Raw genomic sequence first — 16,373 nt, 5'->3', positions numbered from 1 at the left:
CCTCTACCTTGTGCCAGTCATTACACTGGCTACCCATCCACTCCAGAATTCAGTATAAACTTATTACCCTCACCCACAAAGCCCTCCATGGCTCAGCACCACCCTACATCTCCTCCCTTGTTTCAGTATACCACCCTACCCGCGCCCTCCGTTCTGCTGATGACCTGAGGTTAGTATCCTCAATAGTCAGAACCTCCCACTCCTGTCTCCAAGACTTTACACGTGCCGCGCCAATTCTTTGTAATGCACTTCCCAGGTCAATACGATTAGTCCCCAATCCCCACATTTTTAAGCGTGTCCTGAAAACGCATTTATTCAGACTGGCCTATCGCCTCAACACATTAACCTAACCTATCCCTGTGTGGCAGAGCCAAAAGTTTTACCATAACCAGGTTCCCAGCATCATGTTCCCACATGCTTTATGCATCCATTAGCCCTCTGTGTCTGTACTGTTACACACTTAACATTATGGCTGGTCCATACAATCAGGGCAACTGTTACCACCCACCTTTCGTGTCTACCTCTTTCCTCATAGACTGTAAGCTTGCGAGCAGGGCCCTCACTCCTCTTGGTATTTGTTATAATCTACTGTATGTGATTATTGTTATGCTGTAATGTCTATTGTCTGTACAAATCCCCTCTGAAATGTAAAGTGCTGCGGAATATGTCGGCGCTATAAAAATAAAATTTATTATTATTATTATTATGGCTTCTTTGAAGTGGTAAAAATGAAGCCAGGCAATTACATCCCTGGGCGCGGGGGCACATTTGGGTTTGGGGATTCTGTGCGCTCTATTATGAGGTCTCGCTGTTCTTCCTCGGGGACTAGTGCATTAAAAAACCGTTAGGAACTCCTTCAATTGAGCAACGCTTTCTGGTATCCCCCTGAAGCGCAGATTGTTGCACCTGGAGCTGTCCTCCAGTTCCGCCAGCTTCAGTTTTAGAGCGGTGATCTCCTCATCTGCCTCACTGTGAGCGTCCACTAAGTGGTTGTGGGCTGTGGGGAACTCCTCCACCTTCTCCTCTATGTGGGCTGTTCTGTCTCCTATGTGTACCATGTCTTTTTGTAGTGCAGTGAAAGCTGAGGTAATGTCACTGTGTATAGTCTGCTTTAGATCACCTAGCAGGGACTTTAGTGTGGTCTCTGTGATGGGGTGGAGGAGTGTCCTGTGCATATACTTGTGGTTTGGCACCTGATTTCTCCGGGTTCCTGTGTGAAGATCTGCCCGATTCCTCCTGTGACTGCTCCGTTATACTGATGCTCCTCTCCGGTGAAGTCCGACCTGCCTCAGGAGATCAGACCCAGAGCGCTCCACATCGCTGCCGGCCGCATGGTGAGTGCCATGGTGGCCATATTGGATTTTCCATGTCCCCGGGCACCGTCACAAAGACCGGTATCCTACCGTGCGCTGCTTCTCGTAGTTCGCCCCATGGTTGCCCGTACCATGCCTAAGTTTGTGGTGAGCGATGGTGCAGGTTTCTCCCACCGTTATGCACTGCTTTGAACCACTGAAGGTCTGCAGGAGCACGGAGCTAGCGCTGCCTACGTCCGATCAGCTCATCTGGACACACCCCCTCCGATCCTCTCAATTATTGTATATGCAGTTACTATGTAGTTTCTGATTGTACAAATATCTCCTTCTTTAAGGGTACCTGATCTTGAATTTGATTCATGCCATCCTCAACCTGTGCCCAGATCTGGATCCGCAAAGCAGGTAATTGGCGTTATATCCTATCAATCCTTCTGCTCGTCATTTATGTAACTTTTATCACCCTAACATCTTTATACCGATATACATTGCCCACAGCCCCCCAAATCTGCAGAGCTTGTGCATCGTCAGTCTGACCAACACCGAGGCAGGACAGGCCATCATTAACATTATGGGGATCGGTGTGGATACAATCAATGTTATCATGGCCTCTCAGGCTGGAAGGTGAGTGAGGGCATTGCTCGTGATTTATGGAGGTGACTCCATGCTGCTTGGGGGTTGTATCTTTTACTCTGTTTTCAATCCCTTTCTTCCCATATCAGCAGTGGAACAGAAGGACAAGGTCAGATGTTAATCCAAACGGTTAAATTGGCATTTTCCATAACCAACAATGTCATCCGGTTGAAGCCCCCATCTTGTGGTGTGTCCCCCTTGGAGCAGGCGCTGACGCAGCATGGTGCGTCAGGTTTCCATACAGGTGACAGTGTGTATTGTTTTTATTTTTGGGTCTCTGAATAGTATTTTTTCTGTCACCAGGAGCTCATGGAAACAACCTGATTGCAGTCCTGGCGAAATATATTTACCATAAATACGATGCCTCGTTGCCCCGGCTGGCCATACAACTGCTGAAGCGGCTGGCAACTGTAAGATTTTTTTTTTTGTTTTTTTTCTGTATGTTTTCTTTGATTCTTGCTCTTATTAGAAGTGAGAATCTATGATTATTTAGGTGGCCCCCATGTCTGTGTACGCCTGTCTGGGAAGTGACGCTGCTGCGATCCGGGATGCCTTTCTCAACCGCCTGCAGTGCAGCATAGAGGACATGCAGATCAAAGTGATGATTCTGGAATTTCTCACAGTTGCTGTAGAGACCCAACCAGGGCTGATCGAGCTTTTCCTAAATTTAGAGGTGAAAGATACTAATGGAACCAAGGTAAGGAATGTTAATGCGAACCAGTCACCAGGTTTGGCCAATATAAGATACGGCCACGCCTTTCAGGGCTTATGTACAGCATTCTATAATGATGGATTTCTCAGGTCTTGCTCTGGCGCCTCCCATCTTCTTGCGATGCCGCACTCCTGCGCAGGCGTACTTATCTTCCCTGTTGAGGGCAGAGCAAATTCCTGCAGTGTGCAGGCGCTGTGCCTCTCTGACTTTTCCCGGGGGGCACCTGGGCACTGCAGTACTTTGCTCTGCCCTCAACAGGGCAGTGAAGTACGCCTGCGCAGGAGTGTGATGCCGGGGAGCCTGTGTGGATAATGCAGGGACACGTCATCCACATGAAGCAAGCAGGAGGGCGACATCGCAAGAAGATGGGAGGTGCTGGACCAAGAAGAGTGACACCTCTCGGACCGGACCGCCCCCCAAGTGAGTATAATAAGTTATTTTTCTTATCTTTCAGATCGGATCTGAAAGATAATTCTGTAATCACATATTACAGAATGCTGTAGATAAGCCATGAAAGGCGGTGGCCGTAACTCGTATTGGCCAAACCTGGTGGCAGGTTCCCTTCAATTGTGTAGAACACCCCATTTTATCATCGTATTTTACATTTTTGCTCACATGCGTCTCTTTAAATTCAGGAGTATAGTTTGGGGCAGTGGAGCTGTCTGCAAGTTGTCTTGGACCTAATAGATCTCCAGAAATCTGACCGATTTTGGTGCACGCCTCAGCTACACCGCTCTGCCATTGCTTTCCTCCACGCCTTATGGCAGGATCGTCGTGACAGTGCCATGACCGTCCTAAGAACCAAGTAAGTTACATATCGGATGTTCACAGTGGAGCATACAGGTAAAAGTCACTAAGTTTTCATTTTTCTATTCTAGGCCCAATTTCTGGGAGAACCTAACAGCACCTCTCTTCGGGACACTTGTGCCCCCCTCTGAATCCTCAGATGTGAGTGCATTATATGACTATATAGTGTAAAGTGATGTGATTTGTGCCCCCGGCTTACTGATCTGCTATACTTTTACAGCTGAGCGTCCTGGAGACCTGCGCTTTCATCGTGAGGATTATCTGCCTGGAGATCTTCTACGCGGTCCAGTATGTGATTCTGGTGAAACCTTTAACTGGACATCAGGCTTTTCTGTTTTACAAGTTTATCTCATGAATTCACAATTCTGGAGCAGCGTTTCTTAGAACGGTACATCATGATAACTCCTGTAAATGTGACTTAATGGCGTGTCCTGCACAGTCTGATATTGCCAAGATTGTAGGGATACATCATATTGCCAAGAGGAATGGTGGTGTATGAATTAAATTATACATTTTCAGGAGGAATAGCAGAGGAATGGCACAATACAGAGTTCTAAGAAAAGACGCTCCAGAATTCATTTGACAAAAAGTCTCTTCTACTGTCCCTCCATGTAGGAGTGCTTACCAGTTCATTTAGATATACTGCATTAGGGCCCATTCCGAAGTCTGTGAAACTCTGCCCTTGCACTGACTGTCCACAGGTCCCCTGACCCGAACTCCACAGCCTTATATGCTTATTAAGCTGTCGATCTCTGGTCGGGAGACCTGCGGACAGTCGGTGCTTTGTGATCTGTTCTCAGACCGAGCTTCACTGACGTCTGCATGAGCCTTTACACTGACTTCTGCATGTCCTCCTTCATTTAATCCTCCTGATTCTCTTCCCTCTGCAGTGGATTACTGGACAAGTCTCTGAACAGCATTCTTGAGAAATTCTTCAAAGATGGACGCTTTACCTACTGGTCCAATTACATGCACTCGCTGGTACAACGCGTCGCAGAGACGGAGGGCAACTGCAGTTCACTCACGGAGTACCAGATGCTGCTGTCCGCCTGGCGAATTCTGCTCATCATTTCCACACATTATGTACGTACAAAGAGAACATTTTCAGATGGGGCGGTCACCAAGTATTGTTAAATTTCTTTATGGTCTATTGGTGATTTACAGTTATGAAGACAACCTGTGTCCTATTAGGGCTCGGGGCCCGTTCTATTAATAAGAGCGGAGAAAGATTTTATGAGTGTGGTAAAACTATGATACTCAAAATCTAATGGGGACAGAGGCAGAGAACCTGTCCTGACAACATGTGGACTTTGGACGTGATTAGGACAGATTTCCACATCTGGATCCAAGGGAGGAGAAAGTGAGGCACAATTTTTGCCATCTATACATCCATCAAATGGTGTCTGTCAGCAAAAATGACTGCTCAAACCAAGCACAGGCATTTAGTACACCCTTGGTGTGTCCAAATCGATGAGTGCATATTTCAACCTACTTTTATCTTTTTCCATCTACGGTATTTCTGCTCTGGTTCCTGAAATGCTTGAATGATCAACCAAGGTAGTGGAGGGTGGAGATGGATGCTAAGAAGGTGCACTGAACTACTCAGCCATGCCAAGGATGCATCGAGAGCATGTGCTTGGTTTGTACAGTCACTTCTCTTCCATGCTATTGAGGGACACAAAACCATGGGTAATAGTTGCTGCCACAAGGAGGCGACTAAAATAATAATTAAAAAAAAAAAAAAATATAGATTCCAAATCCACTCATTAGCTGATCTCCCTTTGCTGAGAAACTTTACTGCCTGACAAAAAAAATCAGAGTCAACTTCATCAGATTTTGGCAGCAGAAACGTAGGAAAACCGGATACCTGTGTTTTTGCAGCATTTTTTGCACAATCCATTGCTGTCAATGGGTCAAAAACGCTGAAAAAAGTGACATGCTGCATTTTACAAAAAAAAAACAGGCTCTTTGACAAAACAGTCAGGAAAAAAAAATAAGGTGGTGTGCATGACATTTCAGAAATCTCATAGACTTTGCTGGTACTGTGAAACTCAGCTGAAATATTTTCATAAAAAAACGCAATGTGTGAACTTGGCCTTATGTAGGATTCAGGCAGCTTGTACTTTTTGGCTCAGGACATATGCTACATGTATTTCATTTTTGACAGTCTTCGACCATCTGCGGTGTGAAACCTATGGTGAGGTCCTGATTTTCGTTCCTTATACCTGTACTTTCCTTTGTCTGGAGGTCACACAGCCTCTTGCTGTAAGGAAAGGCCTCTTATTTCTGCTCGTCTCTATCATCACATCCGTTTCTCTCCTGGACATTGCCATTTCGACTGACCTGGCAGGCTCTGCCTTGGGCGTTTTTTTTTGTCTTATGTCTTCCTCATGCCCTTCATACACTACCTCTGCTTGTCATGTTTGTTCACTCCTTGTGGCATCACCATGTCAGGATCCCAGGGAGAGCCGTCTACGCTATTTTGTGTGCTCCCACTGTGTGTCGATCGTCAGTGTGGTCAGTCAGAACATCCTGCACAAACTATGGATGGTGGACTGTCTGCGTTTACCCCCCCCTCATGCTGTTCCCACCACTCAGCCATTACTGGGTCCTGAAAGTTAGTGTGCATGCACTTTAGCATTTGCAGTAACTGACCTTCCTAAAGCACCTATTGTGGGGACAGGCTTCATCGCTTAACTTCAGACTTGGATCCCATAAATGATGAGGCATCTGCTACAGGAGGATCTTTTGGCTGCCTATAAATGGCTAAGGTCCAAACACCCCAGCAAATCATTGCCATCCCTTCACTCCCGGCCCTACTCTCTCCCGGGGGCAGAATGCTTGAATACCTTGTGCAGAGTTGAGGACCTTTCCTAAGAGATTCTCCAGTCAGACTTTCTTCATAGATATACTTCATTATGATTGCAATTAGATATACTATGGGTGTAGATGTGTGTGTGTGTGTGTATATATATATATATATATATATATATATATATATATATATATATATATATATATACATACATACATATACTTTTATCTAATCACACTCCCTTTTACCTCTACATGTAGGATAATCCGCATTTTTTTTAAATATTGCCTAGCAGTGATAAACTATCAACCGGTGACTACCAAAACTCTACTTCAAAAGGGGTATGAGCTCACTTTAACTATACTTTGTTATATCTGCCGCCTCCTTGTTCCCCTTCAATTGTGCTGAGTCACTAGCACCGTTTATTCATTACACTAGTCGAGTGCTAGCCATCTGCCATATCTATTGGATGTGGAACAGTCTTCCATGCTGTCCTCAATGTTCACCAGCCTTCTAACGGATGTAAAGGACACCTTAAACGTCACCAACACTGGCTCCTCTTCTTCCTAGGAGTCCATTTTGTTTCACCGTACCCCACCAACTTACAACTTTACTCATGGCAGATGCAGCGTCCTTCCAGGAGCTGCTGGGCTGGAAGATTAAGTTTTTTGCCAAGTCATTTTCTGAAGCTACTTGTTTGGACTGAAACCAATGTTCACCTCTTACTAGGCTGATAAGACCACAACCAGTTGGGCTAAATAACTTATGATGGTGTTATATCTGGTGTTCCTCTCAGAGTTAGCAGACATTGCTCAGAAAATCTCCAAAGCCAGGAACTAAATCTGCGAATCCACCTTTGTCACGTTTAGGCTTCTTGCCTGCTCCTCTTCTGTCTCTAGTCATCCACCGCACCTTAAGGTTGAAACCCTGGTGCACAGATGTAACCTGTAGGAAAGCTCTTGTAGCTCTCCCCTTCTCGGGCTCTTGGGAATTTGGCAAATGTTTAGATGAAATCCCCTCGTAAGCAACACGTGGCAAGAATACCTACCTGCCTAAGAAAAAGCACATCCTTTCTGGTCTGCAGAGGACATTCGGAGTATGTTACTCTGTCGCCTTATTGGGGGACACAGAACTGTGGTGTTATGCTGCTGTCCACTAGGAGGCGACACTATGCATAATCTGAAAAAGATTAACTTTGGCTCCTCCTCTGCAGTATACACCCCTGGATGGCGTCAGCCTTCTCCAGTTTTTGCTTAGTGTCGCAAGGAGGCACACCTAAGATTTTTTACTCTGTTTTTTTCCTTGATTTTTTTTTTTCAACGGATTACAGATGAAGAAAAGCGGGTCCCCAGCGAGACTCCCGGCATGGCTCCCTCCTCGGTCCCTTGTTAAGGGGTACCCGGTTGAGGTCGAGACGGCTCTTCCCCATGTCGCTCCTTCCCCAGTCCCTCGGGTACTGGCTCGAAGACGAGACCCCCCCCCTCCTTCCCCAGTTCCCTTGGGCTCTGGGTTGAGGTCGAGGATAGGATGAAGCCCCCTGACGGTGACAGCAGCACCCTCCCTAATCCCCCTCTGGGGGCATTAGGTTGAGACACCGCAGGTAGGGCCTGTATCAGGCACCATTCGGCCACTTACATGTCCAGGGACCCCAGCCCAGCTGCGGGCTCCTGTTGGGACCGGGGGAGGTGCAGGCAGGCATGGCACTTGTCAGAGACAGGGCTCCCTGCGCCCCTGTCTCTGTGGCAGCACCAGCTGCATAGCGCCTCAAAGGGACCCCCCACAGGGCCTACTTCGCGCTCATAACCCCACCGCTAGCCTGCCGTTTAATCCGGGGGGGTCTGGTTTGAATCCGACCCCCCCCCCCCTGGACAACCGCGCCGTCCTGGAGCCCTTCTGGGCATGAGGTATCAAATTTAGGCCGCGGCTTCGGCCTAGCCGAAGTCGCCGCCCTATTCCCGCCCCCTGGCCCGCCCCCCGGATGACGAAAATGACACTCTGCAGTGTCATAGAAGGGGCGGATCGAGGCAGGAAGGGCGCGCTTTTACATAGCTCAGCGCGCCCTTTTCAGCTCTCGCCCCCTTCCCCCTCCACCTCAGAATCCCGGTGGCCATCTTGCTGCAGCAGGAAACATAGCTGACAGCCATACAGCAGTCTCCGGGGGGCACAGGACTGTGATTTGTCGGCGCTGGACTTCGGGGCACACTGGTGGGGTAAGATCACAGCTGGGTTCTCTTTACTCAGCTGTGCATTCATATTACCTATAAGTTCTCCCCTTTGCATAGCCCCTGTAGGACCCCTGCTAGCCAGCCTCTGTGCATGATGCCGGGCTCAAGGAAGAAAACCAGGCAAGACTGCTTTTATGCATTCTGCACAGCCTGCAAGACCACTCCCCAGGGGCAGCACGGACCCACACTGCCGGGACTGTGTCCAAAACACTGGGTCAGAAGCAACGCTTCTGCGTCTTCTTCCATACCGGAATGGGCTATTCAGATGTTGCAGTCTATAACACAGTCCATACATAGCCTGACCTCTACACTACTGCAGGCTTTGCAGGGTCATATCTCGGCTATGAACGTTACCCAGCAAAGGGACAGCCCATCTCGGGGACATGCCACTTCCGACAGTCTCAGACGTAAGCGGACCCACAGGTCGCATTCATCTGCGTCCTCACATAGCACTCGGTCGTCCCCCTCCAGGGAGAGACACAGTGGCTCCAGGTGACCTAGTCCGTCCCCTGACAGAGACAGACAATGCGGATCTCCGCAACGATTTCCGACCACTGACTCGGAAGGCATATGTGACTCTAACCCAGACAACGAAACAGAGAATTATCTCGTCTCTTGTCCCCCTAGCAATACTGCGATAGTTGAGGATATCGTCTCTTCCATCCTTCGGGTGCTGGACATTTCAGATCCAACCCCGGAAGCACCAGAACACAAAATTTCCTTTGAAAGTGTTCAGAAACCATCGAAGGTCTTCCCTAATCACCCGGAATTTCAAAAAATCCTTTCTAAGCATTTTTCGCAGCCTGATAAAAAATTCGCCAATCGCAAGTATTTGGAAGCAAAATACCCCTTTCCACAGAAAGACACCAAGGATTGGACAGATCCGCCTGAAGTGGACCCTCCAGTCTCTAGGCTGGCAGCACAAACGCTTCTCTCGCTGCCGGACAGTTCAACCCTCAAGGACACAGCAGACAGACAAGTCGAACGCATGGCTCGTTCAATCTTTGAAGCGGCAGGTGCCTCTTTGGCTCCCGCATTTGCGTCAGTTTGGGCAGCCAAGGCCATCATGGCTTGGGCTGATCTATTGCAAAAAGGCCTTCAAGCTTCAAATCCTCAGCTGGCGGACCAGGCGGTGCAAATTGCAGTGGTGGCAGATTACATGGTCCATGCAGCGTTGGATTCTGCAAGAGGAATAGCGGGAATAGCATCAAACGCCATCACAATCCGGCGTATTCTCTGGCTAAGAGAATGGAAAGCGGATGCGGCCTCAAAAAAGTCCCTAACAAATCTCCGGTACTTCAGTGGCCGTCTTTTCGGTGGAAAGCTGGATACAATGATATCCAATGCTACCGGGGGCAAAAGTACTTCCCTCCCTCAAATAAGACCAAAACGCACGTTTAAAAGGCGTAATCAATCTCGTTTCCGATCCTTTCGGAATTCTTCAGGCTGGTCCGTCTCACGCCCAGCACAAAACCGTAATCGTTCCCCCCCGCAGGGACAACACACGTGCGGCACAGAGGCCGGACAGGAACTGGCAATCAAAGGCAAGCCAGGCAAAACCTAAAGGAGGAAAACCTCAGACTTTTCCCTCATCCTGACTCATGCCCTCTGGAAGACATCCCACTTGTAGACGGACGACTGCTACTCTTTCAGCAGGTCTGGCTGCCTATTACAGAAGATAAGTGGGTCAAGGAGATAGTGTCTTCAGGATACAAAATCGAGTTTACTACCAGCCCACCGCACAGGTTTTTTTTTTTTTTTTCCATCTGTCCCTCCAAAATCCCCGCTCAAAGCTCAGGCCTTCCGTCAAGCGGTTTCTTCCCTCCTGCGAGCAGGAGTCATAGTGCCAGTCCCAGCAGAAGAGCGCTTCCGAGGGTTCTACTCCAACCGGTTCGTGGTGCCCAAGAAGGGAGGCAGCGTCCAACCCATACTAGACCTCAAGCAACTCAACAAGTATGTTCGAGTTCGTCACTTCCGCATGGAATCCCTCCGGTCAATCGTTGCGTCTATGGAAAAAGGAGAATATCTTGCCTCCATAGACATACAGGACGCATACCTGCATATACCGATTGCTCCCGCCCATCAGAGGTTTCTCAGATTCGCAATCAACCAAGACCATTACCAGTTTGTGGCTCTCCCGTTCGGTCTCGCCACGGCTCCCAGAACATTTACAAAGGTCATGGCAGCTACCATGGACGTTCTGCACTCCAGAGGCATAATAGTCGTTCCATACCTGGACGACCTTCTCATCAAGGCCCCCCACCCTCAAGGACTGCGAGGTCAACGTCTCGATCACGATCGACACTCTGACGCGCCTGGGATGGTTAGTCAATTTACAGAAGTCCTCGACTACCCCAAGTCAGTCTCTGACCTTCCTGGGGATGCTATTCGACACCTCCAAGGGTCTGATGATCCTCCCCAGGGACAAGGCACTGGCTCTCTGTCTGGGAGTTCACACACTCCTCCGCAAGTCCCCCAGATCTCTCCGGTATGCCATGAGAGTACTTGGCAGGATGGCAGCAGCAATGGAGGCGGTACCATTTGCCCAGTTTCACCTCAGACCCCTTCAACTGGCCATCCTCAAGTCCTGGGACAGGAATCCGTTCTCCCTCGACAGGGAGTTCCGGTTATCAGCAAACACCAGGAGGTCCCTGCACTGGTGGCTCAAGCCAACCTCGCTTGCAAGGGAAAGATCCTTTCTCTCCGGTCAATGGAAGGTTTTGACCACCTACGCAAGCCTTATGGGTTGGGGCGCGGTGCACCTACATCAGAGCGCAAGGCAGGTGGTCACCAAGGGAATCGACCATGCCCATCAACATCCGGGAAATTCGGGCCATCTTCCTGGCGTTGAAAGCCTTCCATCACTTGCTGGCAGACTCTCATATCAGAGTACAGTCGGACAATGCCACGGCAGTGGCATACGTGAACCATCAAGGCGGCACCCGCAGCATCCAGGCGATGACCGAAGTAACGCGTATCCTACAATGGGCGGAGGCTGCAAGGTCGGTACTCTCTGCGGTCCACATTCCGGGTGTGGACAACTGGGAAGCCGACTATCTCAGCCGACAATGAATGGACTCGGGGGAATGGTCTCTCCATCCCGAAGTCTTCTGTCAGATCTGTCATCGTTGGGGGACCCCGGACGTGGATCTGATGGCATCCCATCTCAATGCCAAGGTTCCCAATTTCATGGCCAGGACGCGCGATCCGCGGTCGCTCGGAGCAGATGCCCTGGTTCAGGACTGGACCCAGTTCCAGCTTCTGTACATTTTTCCACCCCTCCCCCTGATCTCCAGAGTCCCGAGGGAGATCAAACAAGAGGGTGTTCCCACCATTCTGATCGCTCCAGACTGGCCCATGCGTACATGGTACGCCGACGTCGTGCAACTCACAGCAGACGCTCCCTGGCGTGTCCCCACACGTCCCGACCTCCTGTCACAAGGCCCGTTCTTCCACCAGAACTCAGGGGCTCTCAATTTGACAGCGGGGCCATTGAGACCTGGGTTTTGACCCAAGCAGGTTTTTCACCGGACGTTGTTAAAACCATGATCAGGGCTCGGAAGCCAACTTCAGCCAGGATTTACTATCGTACCTGGAAGATTTTCTTCACATGGTGCGACCCTCGTGGGCAGATTCCACTTCCCTATTCTCTTCCAAAGGTCCTCAGTTTCCTTCAGTCAGGCCTGGACGCCGGGCTATCCCTGGGCTCGCTGAAGAGCCAGGTGTCAGTGCTCTCAGTGCTCTTTCAGAGGCGTATTGCTAACAAGCCGCAAGTGAAGACTTTTCTCCAAGGGGTTTCCCGATTGGTTCCCCCCTACAAACGTCCGTTGGAGACGTGGGACCTCAACCTGGTCTTGACAGCACTACAGTCACCTCTTTTTGAACCCCTTAGGGTGGTCTCACTCCGCTTTCTATCACAGAAAGTGGTTTTCCTGGTGGCAATCACTTCGCTACGCAGGGTGTCTGAACTTTCAGCTCTTTTCCTGCAGACAACCCTTCCTGGTTTTTCACCAGGACAAGGTGGTTCTCCGTACAGTACCATCCTTCCTTCCGAAGGTCGTGTCCAGCTTCCACCTCAATGAGGAAATATCACTACTGTCTCTTTGCCCGGCTCCCGTTCATAGGGTAGAGAAGGCTCTGCATACGCTTGACCATGTCAGGGCATTGCGTATTTATGTGTCTAGGACTGCTCCCTTCCGGAAGTCTGATTCACTTTTCCTTCTTCCAGAAGGCGTTCGCAAGGGCCTACCGGCTTCCAAAGCCACCCTTGCTAGGTGGATCAAGTCCACCATTCAAGAGGCTTACCGCCTCAACAATTCTCCCCTTCCGGCCGGTATCACGGCACACTCTACGCAGGCGGTAGGGGCCTCTTGGGCCATTCGGCATCAAGCCTTAGCACATCAAGTGTGTAAGGCAGCCACTTGGACTAGCCTGCACACATTTACAAAACACTACAAAGTGCATACCCAGTCCTCAGCGGATGCGAGCCTGGGTAGACGGGTCCTGCAGGCGGCAGTACCCCAAGTCTAGAGGACTGTCAGCACAATATTCGTCCACTGCCTCCCACCCAGGGACTGCTTTAGGACGTCCCACGGTTCTGTGTCCCCCAATAAGGCGACAGAGTAAAGGAGATTTTTGTGTACTCACCGTAAAATCTCTTTCTCTTAGCCTTTAATTGGGGGACACAGCTCCCACCCTGTTGCCCTTGCGGGCCGTTGTTACGGTTGGGTTCTCATATTGTTGTTTGAGCCTGTTTTTAGTAGCCTTTTCTTACAGGCATGATTATGTTTCTGGTATATTCCTCCTAATGCTTTTGCACAAAACTGGAGAAGGCTGACGCCATCCAGGGGTGTATACTGCAGAGGAGGAGCCAAAGTTAATCTTTTTCAGATTATGCATAGTGTCGCCTCCTAGTGGACAGCAGCATAACACCACGGTTCTGTGTCCCCCAATTAAAGGCTAAGAGAAAGAGATTTTACGGTGAGTACACAAAAATCTCCTTTTCTCCTCCTTTTGGTTCTTCTCCAGATTGTGTGGTCACAAGAAACTGGAAGCTTGGGGCCAGAAAAGATTCTCCTTCAAGTTGCGCACATCCTCGCAAATGTTTAGTTAGGTCTTAGCTGCTATAACAGGCATCCTCCACACCAGGAATGCTGCAGCCATTTCTTATCTGTATGCCATCATTATGAAGGCATAGTCCAGAGCTGACAATTAGGCGAGCCTTCACATTGCATTGGACACCTTCAGCCAATATGGTTGGATAATCAACTAGCCAAAATTGGATATTTCTATGCTCAAATTCACACTTGCTCTCTCCAGGGAGCCATTCTGATGAGATGGAACAAGTCAAAGGAATCTCTGGATCAGAAGATTCTTCTGTAATCAGGCTGTCCGTTTTTTCAGTGGTGGCTCTTCCACCGAGTCTTTCCTCCTATTTCAGTGGCAAGTCATCATGATTGATGCCAGTCTCCACTGCTGGGAAGGAATTCAAGATCGAACAGTCCGAGAAACTTGTCCTCTCCGGAGTCAGGACTGCAGATCATCCGTGCCATTTTTCTTTCCATGGACACTGCTCTTATCTGGTCACCAAGTCAGGGTCCAGTCAAATAATACAACAGAAGTCACCTACTTAAATCATCGATGCCGAACCAGAAGCCACGCTGCAATATCTGAGGTGGACGAGATTCTATGATGATCCGAAGCGCACATACTGGCAGTCCAGATCCTAGGAGTGCACAATTAGATGGCAGACTTCCTCAATCACAAGTGATTTGAACCAGGAGAGTGCTTTCTAGTTCACAAAGTGATCTTCCAACTCGGCTCCAAGTGGAATCCTTGAGATTTCAACCTCATGTCCTTCAGACTCAACCGCAAGCTACCGAGGCTTGTGTCCAGGTCTCAGAATCCAAAGCATTGGCAGTGGATGCCCTGTTCATCCCGTGGGAGTTGTTGGAGCTACCCTTCTCTTCTGCTACTTCCTCAGGTTACTCAAAAAGGTCCAAGCAGAATGTGTACCGGTAATCCACAGTGGCTCAGATGGGCATGGTATGCAGATCTGGTCAGTCTTATAGCGATGTCTCATTCCTAAACTGAAAAATCTCTGCCAGGATCTGTTCCTTTACCCAAAATTTAACTTTGCTTCATTTAATTGTGGTTGCAGCTGCAGTTTTAAGAGCAAGAGGACCCTTAGACTGTGATAAGGCCAGAAAACCGACCTCCTCTCACATTTACCACAGAACCTGGAAGATGTGCTTCCATTGGTGAGGATCGCCAAGTCCATCCAATGCAGTGCCCTCTCATTTCTCCAAGATGGATTGGATTTGGTCAGAGTGTGAGTTCTCTCTAAAGGGCAGTTCTTCCCTATCTCCATTTTATTCCACCGTCCTCTTGCCTACTTTCCACATTTCCATGCAGGGAGAAGCCCAATGCCGTTCCTCATTGCCATCCTACTCCACCCTTGGACCTTAACTTGGTTCATAAAGTGCAGCCGTCGTCTCATTTTAAACCCCCTCTGCTGCATTTCCCTACACCTCCTCTTTTGGACGGTGGCATACCTAGTGGCCATTACTTCCATCAAGGGAGCCTTGACCTTTAAGTCTTCTTTCAGTTTTCCAGCAGGGGAAAGTATTTCCTCTGCCAGTCCCTTCATTCTTGCCGAAAAGTGCCATCGGCATTTCATCTAAATGAGGACATTGTGCTCCCTTCATTTAGCTCCTCTCCATCTCATCCTAGGGAGTAGACCCTCCATATTCGGGATGGGGTCATTGTGTTTGTCTTAAACTCCCTCTTTCCGTGAGTTGGACTTTCTGTTCATCCTTGCAGAGAGTCTCTGCCAGTGCCAAGACCACCGTAGCCTATTGGATAAGGTCATTCATTGAAGAAGACTACTGCTTAAAAGGCAAGGTACCTTCCTTTCTATGTCATCTGTGTTACATTGCCTAATGCTGGCTACAGAATAAGTTAACTGAGAATCCATCAGTGAGCTCGTTCAGCTTGAAAGACTAGAGTTTGTGACTCATCTGTCTTTTTCTAAGCTCCTCTCAGTTAATTTATGACCACATCAAAGTTGAATGTGCTGCGTAACAAAGAGCCTGAAAAAGCACAAACGGTTCAAAATATTTCATGGCAATCAATTGCTAAATTATTTTTTATTTTTAAAAAAATCATCTCCATCCCCTTTAACTACTTAGTGTCTGCCTTCTAGAGGCAGGAGCTTTAACCCGTGGTCCTCCCGGTGGACCGTCTGAGAAAAGGCTTTACAGGTAAGAGCAAATACATTTTTTTATGCTGATCAATTCCCTTTAAGCTGCATATCCTCCTACTACAGGGAGCCATAACTTGTGCTTTGCTTGCCTCGTGCGTTGTTTGCCTCGTGCATTGCTTCCTTCATGCGTTCCCTGCCTTGTAACTTCTTAAGGCCCCGTCTCACATAGCGAGATCGCTGAAGCGTCACCGATTTTGTGAAGCAACAGCGACCTCGCTACGTGTGACATATAGCGGCGACTGGGCCCCCGCTGCGATGTCGCTGATTGTGCTCGAATGTCCTGGGCCATTTTTTTGATCGCTGGTGTCCCGCTGGCCAGCGATGCTCGCTGTGTTTGACACCGACGAGCGACCGCGTTAGCGACTCAGAAATCATGGACGCAGGCGGGAGTTGTCAGAATCGCTGCTGTGTGACAAGGTCCCAACGACCGCCGAGGTCGTTATATGGATCGCTGAATTGTTGCTGCGTCGTTGGGTAAATCTGACTGTTTGACAGCTTACTAGCGACCATTTAGCGACGCACCAGCGATCCATACCAGGTCGTATTGTTGTCGGGATCATTGGTGCGTCGCTAAGTGTAACGGTACCCTTACTCTGCTTTCCACAAC

General features: G+C 49.0%; 2 protein-coding genes across 6 annotated transcripts in view; both read left to right on the top strand.

Moving 5' to 3' along the window:
- NUP188 (nucleoporin 188) overlaps positions 1-16,373 on the top strand; it is a 115,114-nt gene that overhangs the window by 62,054 nt on the left and 36,687 nt on the right. For 4 of the 5 annotated variants that reach the window (XM_073541002.1, XM_073541001.1, XM_073541004.1 and 1 more), the window contains 9 exons: positions 1,649-1,715; positions 1,809-1,934; positions 2,033-2,166; positions 2,247-2,353; positions 2,437-2,640; positions 3,291-3,460; positions 3,534-3,603; positions 3,683-3,750; positions 4,353-4,545. In XM_073541002.1, coding sequence (XP_073397103.1) covers positions 1,649-1,715; positions 1,809-1,934; positions 2,033-2,166; positions 2,247-2,353; positions 2,437-2,640; positions 3,291-3,460; positions 3,534-3,603; positions 3,683-3,750; positions 4,353-4,545 — 1,139 coding nt within the window. The remainder of the gene's footprint in view (positions 1-1,648; positions 1,716-1,808; positions 1,935-2,032; positions 2,167-2,246; positions 2,354-2,436; positions 2,641-3,290; positions 3,461-3,533; positions 3,604-3,682; positions 3,751-4,352; positions 4,546-16,373) is intronic. The other variant, XM_073541000.1, reaches the window with a different exon arrangement.
- Positions 6,517-16,369, top strand: LOC141046555 (uncharacterized). The gene is made up of 2 exons (XM_073541005.1): positions 6,517-14,833; positions 15,325-16,369. Exon 1 carries the CDS (start codon positions 10,884-10,886, stop codon positions 12,582-12,584), a length of 1,701 nt encoding a protein of 566 aa, XP_073397106.1. The 5' UTR covers positions 6,517-10,883; the 3' UTR covers positions 12,585-14,833; positions 15,325-16,369.

This window comes from Dendrobates tinctorius, unplaced genomic scaffold (assembly GCF_039654945.1).
Source record: "Dendrobates tinctorius isolate UK_male_01 unplaced genomic scaffold, ASM3965494v1 ptg000120l, whole genome shotgun sequence".
NCBI lineage: Eukaryota > Metazoa > Chordata > Amphibia > Anura > Dendrobatidae > Dendrobates > Dendrobates tinctorius.
Note: the sequence above shows the minus strand (reverse complement) of the source record. Positions and strands in the feature narration are given on the sequence as shown.